Here is a 23437-nt window from a genome sequence, read left to right on the forward strand (position 1 = left end):
TTAGAGATTGAATATTTGCAAATATCCGGAGTATAGAGTTAAAACAAACAAACAAACTAATCAGTGTGTATTGGAAAAAGCATTCTCAGCTCCCTGGGGAGTATACAACAAAAGCTGCCTGAAGGCGTGAGACAGTGTGGATTGAAGTCTGCATCTTTACCTACCTTCCTATTCTATTTAAAAACACATCAGTAAATAAGAGCAATAATCTTGAACATTAAACGTTAAACATTTTGAATTAGTCACTTACCAACTAAACAAGCTTTTCTTCAATGTGGACACAACTGGAAGACAACGAACTTGGGAGCCAATTTTCCTGAGTTTATTTTCCCGTTCACTTCCTTCAAGTAAACTACCACAACTGATATACACAGAATGCTGTGATGATTATTTCTGCTCTTGGTTCACCACAGGAGGTTATAGAGAACTATTCCGCCTCAGATCTACAGCATGTTTAATCAAACTAAATGTATCATATTCCTTTGCAATCAAGTTCTTTTCTCTGTCGATTCATACGAGGATAGTGTTACTAAAAGGAACAATGTGTGACTGCCCAAATAACGCATCAACTGTGTTCATGTGGCGCACATCCCTGGTTTTTCCAGCATGGGTTATTGCCTGTTCATTGATTACCTCCACAGCAGTGGGAAACCAGGCCAGAACATGACACATACAACATAAACCATCAACAGATGGGGCACACGCTTTCACCAGGTGCTGCTGGCCAACAACTAATAACAAGTCATCCCTACATGTTCATAGCTGCAATCGCTTTTGTACCTATTGCATATGTACCACTTGCCTGCAACTAATTACAATTGTCACCTCCATTCCTGATCATAAATGTGCATGCTTTCTCATGAACCACTAGCCTACAACTAATTACGCTTGTCGCCTCAATTCCTGACCACAAATGTGCATGCTTTTTCATGTACCACTTGCCTGCAACTAATTTAAATTGTCATCTAATCTCTTGGTCATAAATGTGCACACTTCTTGCATATACTACTTGCCTGCAACTAATTACACTTGTCGCCTCCATTCCTGGTCACAAATGTGCATGCTTTTTCATGTATTACTTGCCTGCAACTAATTACAACCTCTGCCTACATTCCTGATAACAAATGTGCATGCTTTTTCATGTTCTATTTTCCTGCAACAAACTAACTAATATGACCTCCTACCACAGGTCACTGATGAGCATGCTTTTTCATATGCTGCTTGCCTGCAACTAATTACAACAAGGTGCTCCTTCCTACCACTGGACATAAACATCCATGCTTGAATGAAGGTCTGTACAGTTATTGAGTAGTGATTCCATCAGCTATGCCAGGATTATATTAGTGCCGCTAGTCTGAAGCCACTTCCTGTTTTATGAGGTTCAAAGGTTCTGGTGCCATAAACTGGCCACAAAAATGATCTGACATACCTTGCTGTTTGAATACTAATACTGGTGTTGAATGACTAACAGACAATCACTGGTACCACAATGCAGGGAAGTGTTCACAGCTCACCAGCCGGTTCCACAATACAGGAAGTGTTCACAGTTCACCAGCCGGTTCCACAATACAGGAAGTGTTCACAGCTCACCAGCCGGTTCCACAATACAGGAAGTGTTCACAGCTCACCAGCCAGTACCACAATGCAGGGAGGTGTTCAACCAGCCGATACCATAATACAGGAAGTGTTCACAGCTCACCAGCCGGTACCACAATGAAGGGAAGTGTTCACAGCTCACCAGCTGGTTCCACAATACAGGAAGTGTTCACAGCTCACCAGCCGGTACCACAACACAGGAAGTGTTCACAGCTCACCAGCCAGTACCACAATACAGGAAGTGTTCACAGCTCACCAGCCGGTACCACAATGAAGGGAAGTGTTCACAGCTATCCAGCCGGTTCCACAATACAGGAAGTGTTCACAGCTCACCAGCCGGTACCACAATGCAGGGAGGTGTTCAACCAGCCGATACCATAATACAGGAAGTGTTCACAGCTCACCAGCCGGTTCCACATTGATACAGGAAGTGTTCACAGCTCACCAGCCGGTACCACAATACAGGAAGTGTTCACAGCTCACCAGCCAGTACCACAATACAGGAAGTGTTCACAGCTCACCAGCCGGTACCACAATGAAGGGAAGTGTTCACAGCTATCCAGCCGGTACCACAATACAGGAAGTGTTCACAGCTCACCAGCCGGTACCACAATGCAGGAAGTGTTCAACCAGCTGGTACCACAATTCAGGGAGGTGTTCAACCAGCCGATACCATAATACAGGACGTGTTCACAGCTCACCAGCCGGTACCACAATACAGGAAGTGTTCACAGCTCACCAGCTGGTACCATAATGCAAGGAAGTGTTCAACCAGCTGGTACCACAATTCAGGGAGGTGTTCAACCAGCCGGTAACACGATACAGGAAGTGTTCACAGCTCACCAGCTGGTACCACATTACAGGGAAGTGTTCACAGCTCACCAGCCGGTACCACAATGCAAAGAAGTGTTCAACCAGCTGGTACCACAATTCAGGGAGGTGTTCAACCAGCCGGTAACACGATACAGGAAGTGTTCACAGCTCACCAGTAAGGACTAGGGAGATATTGACATAATTGACTCAGGTAATAAGGACTAGGGAGATATGGACATATTTCTTTCAGGTAATAAGGACTTAAGGGAGACATGGACATAATTGACTCAGGTAATAAGGACTAGGGAGATATGGACATATTTCATTCAGATAATAAAGACTGGGGAGATTATGGACATAATTGACTCAGGTAATAAGGACTGGGGAGATATGGACAAACTGGACTCAGGTAATAAGGACTAGGGATATATGGACATACTGGACTCAGGTGGTAAGGACTAGGGAGATATGGACATGCTGGACTCAGGTAATAAGGACTAGGGAGATATGGACATATTTACTGGTGTTTATTGTCTACTGAGATTCACTGCAATAAAATAATCACACAAAAATCATTCCAAAGCTCCTGATAAACATTATAATCTTCACTGCCAGAGTCTTGTTTGGTTTACATAAGTTGATCAAGCAGTTATGACAGTCGACAGCTGTGTATGATGGCTTCTTCGCTGACAGCAACCTTGTCAAATTCATAATTAAAGGCAACCCACTGCTCAAGCAGTGTGTAAAGTACAGTGACATCAGGCGTGGAGCAGGTTAATGGAAACACAACATTGTCTACTTACATTCAAAACATCCTGCTCAGTCACATACCTACGCTCAATAGTCAAACCAAATAATCTCCTTTTGTTGACTTGACTTCATGTATGTTTGTTTGTTGTTTAAAGCTGCACTCGACAATATTACAACTACATGTTAGTGACCTGTACATAAAATCTAATCTGGGCCAGACACCTTGTTGATTGATATTGTTAAGATCCACGCCACTGGGATACGATGACATGCAATCAGCCAAGTCATCAAGCCAAGTCACCAATAAATCATTGATTGCCTTGGGACCTATTCTAACCTGGAATTCTCACTGGGGTTAAAGTATGTGACAAGGGTGTGCCAGGACTAGGGCTTCATGGCATCAGCTACCATGGCTACTGGAAGAGGGATATTTGTTTATTTGCTGTTTAACGGCACATACAGCAATATTCCCTCTATGTAATGGTGGTCTGTACCAGACAATCCAGAGATTGACATCATGAGCATCGATCCATGCCATTGTGATACGATGACATGCATCAACCAAGTCAGCGAGTCTGATAACATGATCCTGTAAGGTGCCTATTACGACAAGCATAGTCATCTTTTATGGCAAGCATGGGTTGCTGAAGACCAATATTCTATCCCAGTGATACAGACATAGGACCAGGGTGCGATACAGCACTTATACCAGGGGCATCATGGCATCAGCTACTGGGATGTGGACATGTTACCAAGTGATACAGACATAGGACCAAGGTGTGATACAGCACTTATACCAGGGGCATCATGGCATCAGCTTCTGGTAGTGGGATGTGGACATGCTACCAGGTGATACAGACATAGGACCAGGGTGAGATACAGCACTTATACCAAGGGCATCATAACATCAGCTACTGGGATGTTGATGTGTTACCAGATGATACAGACATAGGACTGAGGCGTGATAAGGAACTTATACCAGGGGCATCCTGACATCAGCTACGGGTAGTGGGATGTGGATATGTTACCAGGTGATACAGACATAGGACCAGGGTGTGATACAGCACTTATACCAGGGGCATCACGGCATCACCTACTGGGATGTGGGTGTATTACATGGTGAAACAGACATAGGACCAGGGTGCGATACAGCACTTATACCAGGGGCATCATGGCATCAGCTACTGGGATGTTGATGTGTTACCAGATGATACAGGCATAGGACCAGGGTGAGATACAGCACTTATACCAGGGGCATCATGGCATCAGCTACTGGTAGTGGGATGAGGACATGTTACCAGGTGAAACAGACATAGGACCAGGGTGTGATACAGCACTTATACCAGGGGCATCATGGTATCAGCTACTGGGATGTGGACATGCTATCAGGTGATACAGACATTAAGGACCAGGGTGCGATACAGCACTTATACCAGGGGCATCATAACATCAGCTACTGAGATGAGGACATATTACAAGGTGATACAGACATAGGACCAAGGTGTGATACAGCACTTCTACCAGGGGCATCATGGCATCAGCTACTGGTAGTGGGATGTGGACATGTTACCAGGTGATACAGACATAGGACCAGGGTGAGATACAGCACTTATACCAGGGGCATCATGACATCAGCTACTGGTAGTGGGATGTGGACATGTTACCAGGTGATACAGACTTAGGACCAGGGTGCTATACAGCACTTATACCAGGGGCATCAAGGCATCAGCTACTGGGATGTGGACATGTTACCGGGTGATACAGACTTAGGACCAGGGTGCGGTACAGCACTTATACCAGGGGCATCATGACATCAGCTACTGGTGGTGGGATGTGGACATGTTACCAGGTGAAACAGACATAGGACCAAGGTGTGGTACAGCACTTATACCAGGGGCATCAAGGCATCAGCTACTGGTAGTGGGATATGGACATGTTACCAGGTGATACAGACATAGGACCAGGGTGCGGTACAGCACTTATATCAGGGGCATCAAGGCATCAGCTACTGGTAGTAGGATACACACTTAGGCTTATGTGGCATAAAGCGACCCCACGTATACGACAACCCCCCTGTACACACCTTCGAAATCAACCCAAAATCCTATACTCTGTGTATAAAGCGACTTGGAATGAAGCACATCACAAGTGCGCACACAAACTTTATATTTGCAATAAAAATATGTTTATCTTGCGTTGTTTTTTTCTACGATGATTGGTCGCGTGCGTAACTCCAGCACACGTCGCCACTTTGTGTGACTGTGTGCCAACACAGTGCGACACCAAATTGGTGCCAGTAAAATATAATTCATAAAGTAATAACATAAGAGACAGTGGTGAGTAATATAATCACCAATTAACTATGTTGTAACTAACTAGGCTTATGTTTGCTTCACATTCAGCATGCTTATTCAACATTCACTTATACACATCATCTCCAACAGCTGTTAATACAACTGTAAAAACAACAGGAATTGATTACAGCTTCACCGGTTATCACATGTTAGGTCACATTTGCAATATGCAAATGCTCGCCGCCACTTCCGGCTCTCTACTCACAGATGTTGATTGTTTAACCGTGTCAGCTGGCTTGACAATCTGGATCGAGGCGAGGGTCATTTCAACTTTATACAGTACTTCCGGGTCTCTACTCACGGATGTTGATTGTTTTACCGTGTCAGCTGGCTTGACAATCTGCATCGAGGCGAGGGTCATTTCAAATTTTTTTGCAGAAAATATCCAACCTTATTCAAGGAAATCAGACACAAATTATGTTTATGTTTGGAAATAGTTATTGAAACAGTTATTTAGGACGAAATGCGAAGTTTTATTGTCAAAAGGTGGGCTGGCTATCGAACGCAGGTTGACATCGCCAGTGGAAGCTGAAAGTGAAACAACTGGAAAAAACCATGAGATCTTCGACTCCGTGTATAAGACGACCCCCCTTCTTAGCCCCCTCATTCTTGGTACGAAAAACTCGCCTTATACATAGCGATATACAGTAATGTGATGAAACGGGCATATCACAACAGCAGTAACACTCTGAGTCACACAAAGTTATCAAGCCATGTCCACCATTAATATTGATCAGAAAAATGATGCCAGGGAACAAAGAAGCCCTTTCTGTTATTAATGACATTAATCTTTCATTAAGGCAGCATGAGATAAAATGAGAACATAAAATATGACAGGAGAAATTGTTAACATGATGCCAACATGGGCAAAACTCCAGTCCTGAGGATGGGTTCACCCCCCATCTATACAAGACATGTTAGTCTGTTTAAGAAGATACAATGATTAATAACTGTACTGCGACAGCCTGAAATGATGCTATAGAAAAATCTGTGTATATTAAACACGAGAGACATATTTTTCCAGAACTGAATTGCCTATAATTAAGGGTGCGTATAATACATGAGTGTGTATACTACACAAATAAGTAAGTTTTGTGAACATTGATCAACCGGAACGCCCCGGCACTTATTGGGATTCTTCACTTGCCAAAATACTATCAAATATAGCAAAGGGGCGCTTATTAGAGCCGAGCGCTTATTGCGTCGAATACGGTATGTTATCACTATTCAAGCAAGTAAACTTTGAAACAATGCTGAGTGAGAAGTGAGTTGGTGAGTTCACTTTGGTGAAACACACTTGCACTGGTATGGTGCTTCACAGACCTAGAGTGAGTGAGTGACTATGGTTTTACGCTGCTTTTAGCAATATTCCAGCAATATCACGGCGGGGGACACCAGAAATGGGCTTCACACATTGTACCCATGTCGGGAATCGAACCTGGGTCTTCGGCGTGACGAGCGAAAGCTTTAACCACTAGGCTACCCGACCGCCCCCACAGACCTAGAAACTAAATCAGGGTGACTCAGGGATTCGAACCAATGATCACGTGTTTCAGGCGTGTCTGATGGAGGCAACTCTGCACAGTATTGATGTAATATTGCTTGTTTGTTTGCTGTTTAACACTGCACTCAGTAACAATCCACCTATGTGACAGCAGTACAATCCAGTGACTGACATCATGAGCATCGAGCAACTCAATTGGGACACAGGGACATGCATGAACCCAGTCAGCGAGTCTGACCACCTGATCCCGTTCAGTTGCCTCTTACAACAAGCACTATGTAAGGATAAGAATTTATGGATGAACAACTTCTTTATTACAATTAAGAGCGATGTTTCGGTGTAGGTTCTACCACCGTTATCATGCAAGTTACTTAGTACTCCAACTTCTAAATGCCTATCAAAGAAGTCACAACAAGCACGAGTTGCTGAAGACCAATTCAAACCCCGATCTTCACACGGGCAGTAGTGATGTTAAACAGTATACAATGGTATGGCAAAGTTGAATATGGAGAGAAAAACAAAAAGCTGCAGGTCACAGCCACTGACCAGTTTACCTTTGAAATAGTTACAGACATGACAATCAAAAGTGAATATGGGATTTGAATCCATGACATTGGTTGGTTGGTTTGCTGTATAACGCCACACTCAGCAATATTCCACCTATATGACAGCGGTCTGTAAATAATGGAGTCTGGACCAGACAATCCAGTAATTAATATCTTGAGCCACGTAATTGGGATCAATGACATGCATCAACCAAGTCAGCGAGCCTGACCACCTGATCCCGTTAGCCGCCTCTTACGACAAGCATAGTCGCCTTTTACAGCAAGCATGGGTTGCTGAAGACCTATTCTACCCCGGATCTTCACGGGTCTGAATCCATGACAAGCAGATCCTGAGTAGCCACATAAAAGTAAACACAAAGCAATAAATCAGTGAGTATACCACTCGAGGGTCTCCACGCTAAACACAATCAAGAGAATCAACAAGAAATACCTGTGTTTGCAGTAAACATGCGATCTTCAGCAGATAGACGTACGCTCCAGCCCTACAGCAGGGAGATGGCTGACCAGTGACTACACTGACGAGCTGTGTAGCCCAGACTGTGCTACCAACTGCAGTGTTGGGAGGAATCAGCTGACCAGGCAATCATGTTTTTATGGTGATGAGAGTTCATGTTATCTCCTGTATTTCATGCCAACACTTGAGGTGATACTTAAAGGGTCAGTAGGGGTCAGTCACGGTCAAGATGGTCTGCATGGGACTGTTAGGCAGAGGTTCGAGAAGACTTCTTCACTACTGAAGAATGCAAATAAGCTGCCCCATGTAAATCTAATGTTCCAAGATCGATAGCCGTGGGGAACCTGGGCTTAATGTTAAAATCATTTTTATTTGCCCTTCACCAATCTGGCTGAGGCCTGGGACAATCTGTTACATACCCACAAAACAGGAGTTGATATAACTGCTGGTCCTACCTAACTGGCCTGTGGCCAGCACAAACAGAAGAGGCCCTCTGTTAGTTGACGTTAGGCCAGGCTATTATTTTCGTGTTTACAAACGTTTTTGCGAAAAATCCTGTTAGGCAGGTGGTTACATTAGAAAATACATCTTAGAATTTATTTTGATTCTTTAAGAAGAACTTTATTTAAACATGTTGTTATGTCATGTGCAGTGTTTTTTAATAATGATCACAAAGGGACATATATTACCATTTAGCATATTTTTTGTGGGGAATAATTGCAGTCGCCATAACCCCCCCCCCTCCAAGGGGTCAGCAAACAAGCAATGTTAAATCTATACTGTGCAGAGTTGCCTCCATCAGACATGCCTGAAACACGTGATCATTGGTTCGAATCCCTGAGTCACCCTGATTTAGTTTCTAGGTCTGTGTGGGCGGTCGGGTAGCCTAGTGGTTAAAGCATTCACTCGTCACGACGAAGACCTGGGTTCGATTCCCGACATGGGTACAATGTGTGAAGCCCATTTCTGGTGTCCCCCGCCGTGATATTGCTGGAATATTGCTAAAAGCGGCGTAAAACCATATTCACTCACTCGCTCAGTAGATCTGGATATTTTTAAAAGTTTACCATCATGGCCCAGTGGATCAGTCCACAGGCCTTGCTCACAATGCACCCTGAGGGTTCAGTATAATACATCAAAAACATATTCAGTCTAAAAAAGCAATGAAAAAGTTTCCAAGAGTTTCAAAGATCACAGGCATAAAACACTCACTCACTCTATCACTCACTCTAAATATTCCCAGGCTACTGGAAGTTAAGCACTGAAATATTCAGACAAACAATGTGGTGTTTTGACACTTGCTACATTCTCCTATGCCAGTTACCTGTCATGGGCTGTTCCACACTGCACCCCAAGGTGAAGCTATCAGTATACAACCACTGGTGTTTGGGGAAAACTCCACAAAGTTATTACCTGTTTTATCAACTTTAACATATTAAATATTCATAAAATGGATGTAAAAAAAAAATACGATTTTCGCGAATGCTTTCAGTCATGACAAACATGAACATCAGTTCAACATTGGAGCAAAAACAACCCAATTGTTTCAGTTTTTGTCATTTATTTCATGTGACTGACAAAATGTCATGTTCATTTATATCTTGACAAGCAACCATTCAAGTTTAGGGAAAAAGTTGTAAACAAACTTATTTGATAACAAGGCCGTCGTTGGCGGCATGTATGACATAAACAACAGCTCTTAACATATTAAGATTCACACAAATGATTTGGACCAATACCATGAATACTGAGCACATTAAAAGTGTTTCAGCCGACCAAGGATTATTAAGGCCTAACAAGATTTTGGTGTTCTTGGTGTTTGTAGCTCATGTTATCCACCACTAGATTGCTGCCCCTGACCAGACACTTACAGCCACTGTAATATGCCGCAATATTACCGTCCACCATGATCATAAACATAGCAGCAGTTGAACCATCCTGAGAATCAACTGCCTTAAGACAAGAAAAGAATGGATAAAACTATATTATCGCGAAGGACATTTAGATACCATCACAACTGTGACAAGGTCTCACCTTATTGATAAAATCAAATTCTGCAGTAAAAACAAAACATAAACATTTCCCCTTCAAAAACTAATACAAACTCATTTTCAGAAAACTATAATCCAAATCCAAAATGGAATAATTCCACAATCCGTCATTATAAACAGTTCTCAGAAATAAAATTAAGCAGACAAACATGCATAGTGTCACTGATATTGTTTAAAACGGAAAATAATTCAGTTCAAATTTTGTTTTATTGCAGGATTGATATTTTGTATGTTTGAATCACATGTTAAATTTTAAATTAAAGTGCAAAATTCAATAGAAAAGCATTAAAAATAATGCAAATTATTGTATTGTATTCCGAGATTTTTCTGCAATTCAGCGGTGAGTTACAATATTTGCAAATCATTCAGCGATTCCGGAATCGCAGAAATTCGTCTGTGACTGATGTACAGTGATCTGTAACAATGTACTGCCTCTGTTGTCTGTGTTGTCTCCGCAAGGGGAACAGTCAACAAGCCTACAGACTCTCCCCCACATATACAATGAGGCCCCTGTCTGCGTCTGTGACTGATGTACAGTGATCTGTAACAATGTCCTGCCTCTGTTGTCTCCTCAAGGGGAACAGTCAACAAGCCTACAGACTCTCCCCCACATATACAATGAGGCCCCTGTCTGCGTCTGTGACTGATGTACAGTGATCTGTAACAATGTACTGCCTCTGTTGTCTGTGTTGTCTCCGCAAGGGGAACAGTCAACAAGCCTACAGACTCTCCCCCACATATACAATGAGGCCCCTGTCTGTGACTGATGTACAGTGATCTGTAACAATGTACTGCCTCTGTTGTCTGTGTTGTCTCCGCAAGGGGAACAGTCAACAAGCCTACAGACTCTCCCCCACATATACAATGAGGCCCCTGTCTGCGTCTGTGACTGATGTACAGTGATCTGTAACAATGTACTGCCTCTGTTGTCTGTGTTGTCTCCTCAAGGGGAACAGTCAACAAGCCTACAGACTCTCCCCCACATATACAATGAGGCCCCTGTCTGCCAGCAAACACAGTATCACACTGTCAGACATTAATCACCTGTGTTGAGATCTATATCACGGGGAACCACACAGAATACCTGTTTCTTCCTGTTTCAAGGTAAGTAAAGCACTGCGTGTCAAAACAAAGCCAAGTGTGTAAATGTAACATACACTACAAACATACAGACAGAATCAAGGGCAGAGCATGCGTACTCAAGGGAAATACAAGTGACGATTGTGTGTCAACTGGACTGACTGCAGGCCTGGTTTGCTGATTGCAGCCCTAGTGCATTGATTTGTTTGCTTATTTAAGGCTGCAAACGAGAGCCTGAAAGTTTGTTTGTTTGTTTGTTGTTTAACGCCGCACTCGGCAATATTCCAGCTATATGACGGCGGTCTGTAAGTAAGTCCAGACAATCCAGTGATTGACAACATGAGCATCGATCCACGCAATTGGGATTGATGACATGCACCAACCAAGGAGCCTGTAAGTAATGGTTGGACCAGACAAGCCAATGATCAACGTTATGAGCAACATCCCTCACTGTCGGACCTCATATCTGTTTGTTTGTTTGTTTGTTGTTTCCTGCCGCACTCAGCAATATTCCAGCTATATGGCGGCGGTCTGTAAATAATCGAATCTAGACCAGACAATCCAGTGATTGATGTCATGAACATCCAAACACGCAATTGGGATACGATGACATGCATCAACCAAGTCAGCGAGCCTAACCCCCCATTCCTGTTTGTCTTGCTTATGACAAGCATTATAATAAACTTCCTGGAAACCAATTCTAACAACAATTCCCGACAAGGCTAATGTCTTGTATCCATACATGACATTACTAAAACATTCCCCTGAAAGGAGGCTGTCCCTGTCTTGTCATAGCTCGATTTAGCTATGTATAACATGCACTAGCGCAACCTATTATTGAAAAATGCATCGTAATATTAATGTCTACGTGCACCATGATGCACTAAGTGCATTTAAAAAAATTCTCAACTAACCTTGCCCACACAACATCAGTCCTTGATTATACTCAATACCTGTAAAACTTATTTACCATACATAACTAATCCCTGTGTTATGTGTAATTGGTCATGTTTCATTGAGCTCGATTTATTACGATAAGTACCACAACATATTGCATGCTAGGGCTGGGACGATACACCAACAGTGTGATCTGATACGTATCACGAGAGTTGCTCATGATCTGATACGTATCACGATACTTGCTCATGATCTGATACGTATCACGATACTTGCTCATGACCTGATACGTATCACGATAGTTGCTCATGATCTGATACGTATCACGATACTTGCTCACGATCTGATACGTATCACGATACTTGCTCATGATCTGATACGTATCACGATAGTTGCTCATGATCTGATACGTATCACGATACTTGCTCACGATCTGATACGTATCACGATACTTGCTCACGATCTGATACGTATCACGATACTTGCTCACGATCTGATACATATCACGATACTTGCTCATGATCTGATACGTATCACGATACTTGCTCATGATCTGATACGTATCACGAGAGTTGCTCATGATCTGATACGTATCACGATACTTGCTCATGATCTGATGCGTATCACAATAGTTGCTCATGATCTGATGAGTATCACGATATTTGCTCACGATCTGATACGTACCACGATAATTGCATGTGCTCTTATCTGTGGTGTGTCAGCCATCTTTTTCATGGACAGGATGGCCAAATACCTGGCACTCAGTTTACAGTTGGCAGTGTCAACAATAGATGTAAATATTTACGTTTTCACTACTAAATAGTACTAATTTTCACAACTAATTCTTGTTTGGTGTAACAGCTACTTAGGTAAGCAAACACTGAGGATAAGCATTGATATATTTTACTTACCATGCGACTGTCGATTAATACTTGTATTCAGAAGTAAAAAAAAAATCACAATCCACCAATGCATCGTCCCACTACTAAAGTCAACACACGTGGACATCTATAGTAGGTATTAAGGAAGTCTTGTCATCTGACATGTCCGTCTCACCAGCTTGCCTTACGAAGTAGGTGACCACAACCATGAGTGAAAATATCAATCTTTACATGACTTGAAATGGGATAAATGTGTCATCTGACAAGATTAATCAAATATTCTATTCATTTTAAACTTCAAACTTCACAAATCTCTGAAGTACAAATCCTCCCAAGCCTTAGGCCTGTCACCTGGCGCTTATAGGCCTGAACATGATGTATGACGTAGTGTTGTGAACATAGCTTGATATCTAGGGACCTGCCACCAGTGTTTGAAATAAAACAAATGGCTATCAGGACCCACAGACTAATAGAAGCTGCAGGCCCTGACTGAACTCTTCAGGCCCTCATTTAAGAACCTACAGATTATTGTGATAAAATAAGTTGATATGTAGATTCACTGCAGACCAGAAGAACCAATACAAAACTTTGAAACTATGCTATATGAGATCCACCAGCCAAAGGCCTAAAGGCAGCCGCATGAAGATTTTGAAAATACCTGCCACACTTTCCGTTTTCACCCTTCATACACAGTCACCTACCTCCTCAACCAACTCATCCACCACTGCACTGCAACGACCACAGCCACACTTTCCGTTTCCACCCTTCATACACAGTCACCTACCTCCTCAACCAACTCATCCACCACTGCACTGCAACGACCACAGCCACACTTTCCGTTTCCACCCTTCATACACAGTCACCTACCTCCTCAACCAACTCATCCACCACTGCGCTGCAACGACCACAGCCACACTTTCCGTTTCCACCCTTCATACACAGTCACCTACCTCCTCAACCAACTCATCCACCACTGCACTGCAACGACCACAGCCACACTTTCCACTCCCACCCTCCATACACAGTCACCTACCTCCTCAACCAACTCATCCACCACTGCACTGCAACGACCACAGCCACACTTTCCGTTTCCACCCTTCATACACAGTCACCTACCTCCTCAACCAACTCATCCACCACTGCACTGCAACGACCACAGCCACACTTTCCACTCCCACCCTCCATACACAGTCACCTACCTCCTCAACCAACTCATCCACCACTGCACTGCAACGACCACAGCCACACTTTCCGTTTCCACCCTCCATACACAGTCACCTACCTCCTCAACCAACTCATCCACCACTGCACTGCAACGACCACAGCCACACTTTCCGTTTCCACCCTTCATACAGTCACCTACCTCCTCAACCAACTCATCCACCACTGCACTGCAACGACCACAGCCACACTTTCCACTCCCACCCTCCATACACAGTCACCTACCTCCTCAACCAACTCATCCACCACTGCACTGCAACGACCACAGCCACACTTTCCGTTTCCACCCTTCATACACAGTCGCCTACCTCCTCAACCAACTCATCCACCACTGCACTGCAACGACCACAGCCACACTTTCCACTCCCATCCCAAGGAACTGCTCATATAAGACGACCTATAACGCCCACCCTACACACACCACTGACGCTTAAGCCACCCTGCACACACACCCTCCCTCGTACACAGTCACCTACCTCCTCCACCAACTCATCCACTGCATTGCAACGACCACAGCAACACTTTCCACTCCCACCCCAAGCAACTCCTCATGATAGATGACCTACAACCTCCACCCTACACACACTGACGCTTACACCAGCCTACACACTGACGCTTACACCAGCCTACACACTGACGCTTAAGCCCACCCTACACACTGACGCTTAAGCCAGCCTACATACTGACGCTTAAGCCAGCCTACACACACACTGACGCTTAAGCCCACCCTACATACTGACGCTTAAGCCGGCCTACATACTGACGCTAAGCCAGCCTACACGCTGACGCTTAAGCCAGCCTACACACTGATGCTTAAGCCAGCCTACACACACACTGACGCTTAAGCCCACCCTACATACTGACGCTAAAGCCAGCCTACATACTGACGCTTAAGCCAGCCTACACACTGACGCTTAAGCCAGCCTACACACAGAGGCTTAAGCCAGCCTACACACTGACGCTTAAGCTAGCCTACACACTGACGCTTAAGCCACCCTACACACTGACGCTTAAGCCAGCCTACACACTGGCGCTTAAGCCAGCCTACACACTGGCGCTTAAGCCAGCCTACACACTGACGCTTAAGCCAGCCTACACACTGATGCTTAAGCCACCCTACATACTGACGCTTAAGCTAGCCTACACACTGACACTTAAGCCAGCCTACACACTGACGCTTAAGCTAGCCTACACACTGATGCTTAAGCCAACCTACATACTGACGCTTAAGCCAGCCTACACACTGACGCTTAAGCCAGCCTACACACTGACGCTTAAGCTAGCCTACACACTGACGCTTAAGCCAGCCTACAAACTGGCGCTTAAGCCACCCTACACACACCACTGACGCTTAAGCCAGCCTACACACTGACGCTTAAGCCTGCCTACACACTGACGCTTAAGCCAGCCTACACACTGACGCTTAAGCCAGCCTACACACTGGCGCTTAAGCCAGCCTACACACTGATGCTTAAGCCAGCCTACACAGACGCTTAAGCCAGCCTACACACTGGCGCTTAAGCCAGCCTACACACTGACGCTTAAGCCACCCTACACACTGATGCTTAAGCCAGCTTACCCACTGACGCTTTAGCCAGCCTACACACAGACGCTTAAGCCAGCCTACACACTGACGCTTAAGCTAGCCTACACACTGACGCTTAAGCCACCCTACATACTGATGCTTAAGCCACCCTACATACTGACGCTTAAGCCAGCCTACACACTGACGCTTAAGGCCACCCTACACACACCACTGACGCTTAAGCCAGCCTACACACTGACGCTAAAGTCAGCCTACACACTGATGTTTAAGCCACCCTACACACACCACTGACGCTTAAGCCACCCTACACACTGACGCTTAAGCCAGCCTACACACTGACGCTTAAGCCACCCTACATACTGACGCTAAAGCTACCCTACACACTGACGCTAAACCCACCCTACACACTGACGCTAAAGCTACCCTACACACTGACACTCAAGTCAGCCTACACACACACTGACGCTTAAGCCCACCCTACACACTGACACTTAAGCCACCCTACATACTGACGCTTAAGCCACCCTACATACTGACGCTTAAGCCACCCTACACACTGACACTTAAGCCACCCTGCACACACACCCTCCCTCGTACACAGTCACCTACCTTCTCAACCAACTCATCCACAACTGCACTGCAACGACCACAGCCTATATTTAACTTCCACTAGTGACTACAACACCTCATCAGGATTACAGGCTAGAGTAGGTCCCCAGCAACCTTTGCTGGTAAAATGTGGAGGAAATTTAATTCATCATCCAAAATTGGCTTTCACAGTTGATGAAGCTTGGGTCAAGCATTATCTCCAAGGTAATAATCAGGGTTCCCCCTAGACTCCAATATCTGAGAGTCACCTTGACTCAGCCTATGAATTTTTGGGAGTCAAAAATATTTTTTGAGAGTCAGATGTTTTATTGTATGATTAATGAAATTTAAAGTGTTCACTGTTAATGTTACATTTAAAGTTAAGTATCTTCTAAATATTATATGTCTTTAGTTTAAGTTAACAAGTGCTAATTAATGTTCTCAGCTGATTGTACTACAGAGAAATAAAGGATATATGTGTCATAGCGACTGATTTATGACTACCATTGTCTGCAGTACATTTGACTCCAAGGGCAAACTACCCTGTAGCCATGTCTCCATAACTTAATTGTCATTACGTTTTAGGCGCTAATCCCCGTTGTTAATCCTCACCAACATTTCATTGTATATTGACTGTCAGTCAGCCTGGACTACCATATCACTTCCCTTTAACTTCTGCTTTTTATAGTATGGCATTTATTGCCCTAATTGATCATCCCCTGAACTGTCGGTTAATCACGCCCATATGTCATTCCAAAGCTGGTAAACAACAACATAGATATTTTGAAATTGCGTCAGTCATGACGCAGTCATTTTTTCTGGACGTATTTTTCCTTAATTGAGAGTCATATACGCAAGAATCCTGCGTCAGGGGAAACCCTGGTAATATCACTACAATTAAATTGCAACACTTTGCTTTGCAGACCATAGTGATGTCATTGGTTACCAAGATGTCATCAAATGACATCACTTATCTTACCCGTGAAGATCCGGGGTAGAATAGGTCTTCAGCAATCAATGCTTGCCACAAAAGGCGACTATGCTTGTCGTAAGAGGCGACTAACAGGCTTTAGGTGGTCATGCTCGCTGACTTGGTTGACACATGTCATCGTATCCCAATTGCATAGATGGATGCTCATGATGTCAATCACTGGATAGTCTGGTCCAGACTTGATTTTTTACAGACTGCCGTCTAATAGCAGGAACATTGTTAAGTGACATAAAACATGAACAAACAAACAAGCACCCTAATACACCACTACAACCCCCAGCTACTGCCACGCGAATCAATCCTCAACCCACACACACCCTCTCACACCTACTACCACCACCCCCATCCCTCATCCCCATCCTTCATCTGTTACTTGACCACCCGCAATGCTCTACCCATGTCCTGTATCACCCGCAATGCTCTACCCATGTCCTGTATCCCCATCTGGACTACCCACAATGCTCTACCCGTCCTGTATCCCCATCTGGACTACCCACAATGCTCTACCCATGTCCTGTATCCCCATCTGGACTACCCGCAATGCTCTACCCATGTCCTGTATCCCCATCTGGACTACCCGCAATGCTCGCCCCATGTCCTGTATCCCCATCTGGACTACCCGCAATGCTCTACCCATGTCCTGTATCACCCGCAATGCTCTCCCCATGTCCTGTATCCCCATCTGGACTACCCACAATGCTCTACCCATGTCCTGTATCCCCATCTGGACTACCCACAATGCTCTACCCCTGTCCTGTATCCCCATCTGGACTACCCGCAATGCTCTACCCATGTCCTGTATCCCCATCTGGACCACCCGCAATGCTCTACTCATGTCCTGTATCACCATCTGGACCACCCGCAATGCTCTACCCATGTCCTGTATCCCCATCTGGACTACCCGCAATGCTCTACCCATGTCCTGTATCACCCGCAATGCTCTCCCCATGTCCTGTATCCCCATCTGGACTACCCACAATGCTCTACCCATGTCCTGTATCCCCATCTGGACCACCCGCAATGCTCTACCCATGTCCTGTATCCCCATCTGGACTACCCGCAATGCTCTACCCATGTCCTGTATCCCAATCTGGACTACCCGCAATGCTCGCCCCATGTCCTGTATCCCCATCTGGACTACCCGCAATGCTCTACCCATGTCCTGTATCACCCGCAATGCTCTCCCCATGTCCTGTATCCCCATCTGGACTACCCACAATGCTCTACCCATGTCCTGTATCCCCATCTGGACCACCCGCAATGCTCTACCCATGTCCTGTATCACCATCTGGACCACCCGCAATGCTCTACCCATGTCCTGTATCCCCATCTGGACTACCCGCAATGCTCTACCCATGTCCTGTATCACCCGCAATGCTCTCCCCATGTCCTGTATCCCCATCTGGACTACCCACAATGCTCTACCCATGTCCTGTATCCCCATCTGGACCACCCGCAATGCTCTACCCATGTCCTGTATCCCCATCTGGACTACCCGCAATGCTCTACCCATGTCCTGTATCCCCATCTGGACTACCCGCAATGCTCGCCCCATGTCCTGTATCCCCATCTGGACTACCCGCAATGCTCTACCCATGTCCTGTATCACCCGCAATGCTATACCCATGTCCTGTATCCCCATCTGGACTACCCGCAATGCTCTACCCATGTCCTGTATCCCCATCTGGACCACCCGCAATGCTCTACTCATGTCCTGTATCACCATCTGGACCACCCGCAATGCTCTACCCATGTCCTGTATCCCCATCTGGACTACCCGCAATGCTCTACCCATGTCCTGTATCACCCGCAATGCTCCCCCCATGTCCTGTATCCCCATCTGGACTACCCACAATGTTCTACCCATGTCCTGTATCCCAGTCTGGACCACCCGCAATGCTATACCCATGACCTGTATCCCCATCTGGACTACCCACAATGTTCTACCCATGTCCTGTATCCCAGTCTGGACCACCCGCAATGCTATACCCATGACCTGTATCCCCATCTGGACTACCCACAATGTTCTACCCATGTCCTGTATCCCAGTCTGGACCACCCGCAATGCTATACCCATGACCTGTATCCCCATCTGGACTACCTGCAATGCTCTACCCATGTCCTGTATCCCCATCTGGACCACCCGCAATGCTCTACCCATGTCCTGTATCCCCATCTGGACTACCCGCAATGCTCTACCCATGTCCTGTATCCCCATCTGGACCACCCGCAATGCTCTACCCATGTCCTGTATCCCCATCTGGACTACCCGCAATGCTCTACCCATGTCCTGTATCCCCATCTGGACTACCCGACAACACAGTAGCACGAAACAAGATAGACTTGCACAAGTCTCTAAGGCAATAATTATTTGTTTAAATCATACTTTGTAGATTATATAAATAACAAGTTGTGCCTATAAAAGACTGCACTGTCCGCTTATCTAGACTTGCCTATTATAAGGATAGAGTTACTATACCCCCATGGACGTATTATTCAGTACAGACATGGAGCAAGGATAACTATAGGACTACATTAGCAGGAATCTATATGTCTCCATCTAGTCACTGACACAACCCAATACTCCATCCAGTGTTAGTGACCCCAGATAAACAACGCAGATACATCAGGCTCATCTGGGACCTCTCATATTCACCATGTGTACACCATATAGATCTGTGTTGCCAACGGTGATGTCAGCCCAGATGCACTGGTTCCAAAAATACTTCTGGTCTGAAGGTTGCCACATTAACCTCATACCACAAGCCCTTACATGAGGATTGCAGAAATGTTTACAGTGTACAGCAACACTATTGTGGCAGGTGTGCTGTTGCAGTGTGCAACAGTCTTACATCAAGTGTGCATACAGCTGTGTGACTTGGCAATAAACCATGTGCCTTGTCCCAGCACTACGTGAGACAAAAATAAACAAATACCGTATTCGACGTAATAAACACCCAGGGCGCTCTCAAATAAGAAATAGTGGGCTCTTATTAGAATATTATTTTGGTGAAAAAAAAAACGTTGAAAGATAGTAAAGATTGTAAATTTTGTGGTTTATGCTGACACAATGAAATGTTTATATAAGACAGAAATATTTTTCCAGAATCAAATTGCCCATAACTAAGGGTGCACATAACACACGAGTGCGTATTATACACTATTAAATAAGTCTTGTGTACATTGATCAATCAGAAGGGGTGCTAATTGGGATCGTTCACTAGCCAATATATTAGCAAATAATCACAGTGGGCGCTTATTTGAGCAGGACGCTTATTACGTCGAATACGGTACTTGTGTTACAGGTGACATACACATACCAATATGGGGGAGAATTAGTATAATCAAATCTATGTTTGTATGAGTTTTCTTGATAGCCAATTGCCTGATTAAGATGTGACAAAAACATTTGTGTTAACCACTGAAATTAAGCGACAATCGGCTTGACGAGATACTAGTATTTTATTTTGGAGCCTGAAAGGTAAGTCAGACTGACCTGGACTCTGTGTCAACTTGTCATTTCTCAGTCCCTCTATCCAGCATCTCCCCTCCACCATACCTGACATTCTTTGCCATTCCCTGCCCAGAATTAGAAATGTTTCAATAACTGCCTGACCCTTTGGCTAACAACTGGAGACTGCAGAGTGCATCGATACTCTACCATCAACCTGTCAGTAAGTGAAACATAAACACACCGGTTATGGTGGTCATCAAACCCCTTCTACAACCACCTCACAACCCTTTTGTTGATAAACACAAATCTCACCTCTCCAAACTGGCACTGTGTAGAATGTACACAGTACAGGTTGCAAAAGTGGCACTGCCACCCCCACCCCATACCTATGTTTATAATCAGGCTGTCTGCAGCCCTGGGAATACAGTAGTGTAGAATGTCTGTGCCACCTCCCCTCTTTTATATATAATCAAGGTGTCTGCAATCCTGGGAATAACACTGACCCCACCCCACCCCACCTCTCTTTTATGTAAAATCAGGCTGTCTGCAGCCCTGGGAATAACCAGTGTAGAATGTACACAGTACAGGTATATATAGACCCGGGCACTGATACCGACCCCACCCCACCCCACCCCACCCCTCTTTTATGTAAAATCAGGCTGTCTGCAGCCCTGGGAATAACCAGTGTAGAATGTACACAGTACAGGTATATATAGACCCGGGCACTGACACCACACCCACCCCACCCCACCCAACCCCTCTTTTATGTAAAATCAGGCTGTCTGCAGCCCTGGGAATAACCAGTGTAGAATGTACACAGTACAGGTATATATAGACCCGGGCACTGACACCACCACCACCCCACCCCACCTCTCTTTTATGTAAAATCAGGCTGTCTGCAGCCCTGGGAATAACCAGTGTAGAATGTACACAGTACAGGTATATATAGACCCGGGCACTGACACTACCCCCACCCCACCCCACCTCTCTTTTATGTAAAATCAGGCTGTCTGCAGCCCTGGGAATAACCAGTGTAGAATGTACACAGTACAGGTATATATAGACCCGGGCACTGACACCACCCCCACCCCCACCCCACCCCACCCCTCTTTTATGTAAAATCAGGCTGTCTGCAGCCCTGGGAATAACCAGTGTAGAATGTACACAGTACAGGTATATATAGACCCGGGCACTGACACCACCACCACCCCACCCCACCTCTCTTTTATGTAAAATCAGGCTGTCTGCAGCCCTGGGAATAACCAGTGTAGAATGTACACAGCACAGGTATATATATATAGACCCTTGCACATGTAGTGTACTTTATACTCCAGGAACCTCCAGCCCTAATGAGGTCAGGTATGTTTACTAGCGTACACCACAACAACTGGAGACTTCAACCATCAAGCGTCTGTATCATAAATCAGGAGAAAACACTCACCATGTTTCCACACACTCACCATGTTTCCACACACTCACCATGAACGAATACCCTGGTTCAATGTCACCAACATGATAAAAGCAAATTGCATGTCTTGTTACCGAATCCTGAGCTCCATGCATACACCAGTTCTGCAGACATTATCAATATCCATCTTGATACTGTGTGTAGCCTTATCTGTTAACGTGACGATCAACTGTTGCCTCATTACAGCTTTGACAAATCTGGGCAATTAAAAAGTGTCAAACCGAAGACAATGACAATGAGCATGACAATGACAATCGGCTGGTGATAGAAACAAGAAGCGCCTATATTCCAAAACTGCCTCTCTCACGTTTTAGAAAGCTGGGGTAAGAATGTCAGCTGACAAAACGACATGCAGTCTGTGCTGACGAACCTGATAACCACCTGCTCACACTGTGGGACCGACTTATCTTCAACATGACGCCACACGTCAAATGTGAGTCTCTGAGCCCTGAACTAAGGAGTGTTTGTTTCTTTGTTTGTTTGTTGTTTTGTCAATATTCCAGCTATAAGACGGCAGTCTGTGAATAATCGAGTCTGGGCCAGACAATCCAGTGACTGACATTATGAGCATCGATCCATGCAATAGGGATCGATGACATGCATCAACCAAGTCAGCGAGCCTGACCACTCTATCCCGTTAGTCGCCTCTTACAACAAGCATAGTCGCCTTTTACAGCAAGCATGGGTTGCTGAAGACCTATTCTATCCCGGAATCTTCACGGGTCAGCAGGTATTATGAATGGCTAGTTCTTGGACAAAGACGCCATGATGATGAATTAAATCAGGGTTTTACGTGACACACAAATCTGCCTCCAGTACACAAAAGAGTTAAAATTAAAAAGAATATAGTGCACCCTGAGGGACACACAATAATATTCATTGTGCCCACAGCGCATCAAGAGTGGTAATGGTGTCGTTCATTTCATCCATCAATAATGACCACTGTCCACATGATCATTGATTCATTCCCGGCTCTAAAAGTAATTATCAAAACATACAGTACACTACACCATTTCATGACTGTACAGGACCATCATATTGCCTGTAAGGACCGTTCAAATGAATTACTGGGTCTCCTGGACCCCTACTTTTGTAGACCCATGAAGATCCAGGGTAGAATAAGTCTTCAGCAACCCATGCTTGCCATAAAAGGCGACTATGCTTGTCGTAAAAGGCGACTAACGGGATCGGGGGGTCAGGCTCGCTGACTTGATTGATGCATG

General features: G+C 44.9%; 2 protein-coding genes across 11 annotated transcripts in view; both read right to left on the reverse strand.

The window, feature by feature from the left end:
- Nucleotides 1–23437, reverse strand: part of LOC124112475 (peptide methionine sulfoxide reductase MsrB-like) — a 53589-nt gene that overhangs the window by 18260 nt on the left and 11892 nt on the right. For 2 of the 10 annotated variants that reach the window (XM_046472606.2, XM_046472605.2), the window contains exon 1: nucleotides 22289–22356. The exons of 2 other annotated variants lie outside the window; for them this stretch is intronic. In XM_046472606.2, the coding sequence (XP_046328562.1) occupies nucleotides 22289–22341 (53 nt within the window). In that variant the 5' untranslated portion in view covers nucleotides 22342–22356. Of the gene's footprint in view, nucleotides 1–250; nucleotides 520–8013; nucleotides 8154–13647; nucleotides 13680–16322; nucleotides 16355–22225; nucleotides 22357–22521; nucleotides 22647–23437 lie in introns of those variants that run through there. 6 more of the 10 variants (XM_046472614.2, XM_046472607.2, XM_048390625.1 and 3 more) reach the window with 6 other exon arrangements.
- Nucleotides 17671–20248, reverse strand: LOC124112474. The gene is made up of 2 exons (XM_048390623.1): nucleotides 19373–20248; nucleotides 17671–19090 (listed from the first exon to the last, which is right to left on the reverse strand). The coding sequence occupies exons 1-2, from the start codon at nucleotides 19592–19594 to the stop codon at nucleotides 17756–17758; spliced, it is 1557 nt and encodes a 518-aa protein (XP_048246580.1). The 5' UTR covers nucleotides 19595–20248; the 3' UTR covers nucleotides 17671–17755.

Source organism: Haliotis rufescens, unplaced genomic scaffold, assembly GCF_023055435.1.
Source record: "Haliotis rufescens isolate VD_foot unplaced genomic scaffold, xgHalRufe1.0.p SCAF_9, whole genome shotgun sequence".
Lineage (NCBI taxonomy): Eukaryota > Metazoa > Mollusca > Gastropoda > Lepetellida > Haliotidae > Haliotis > Haliotis rufescens.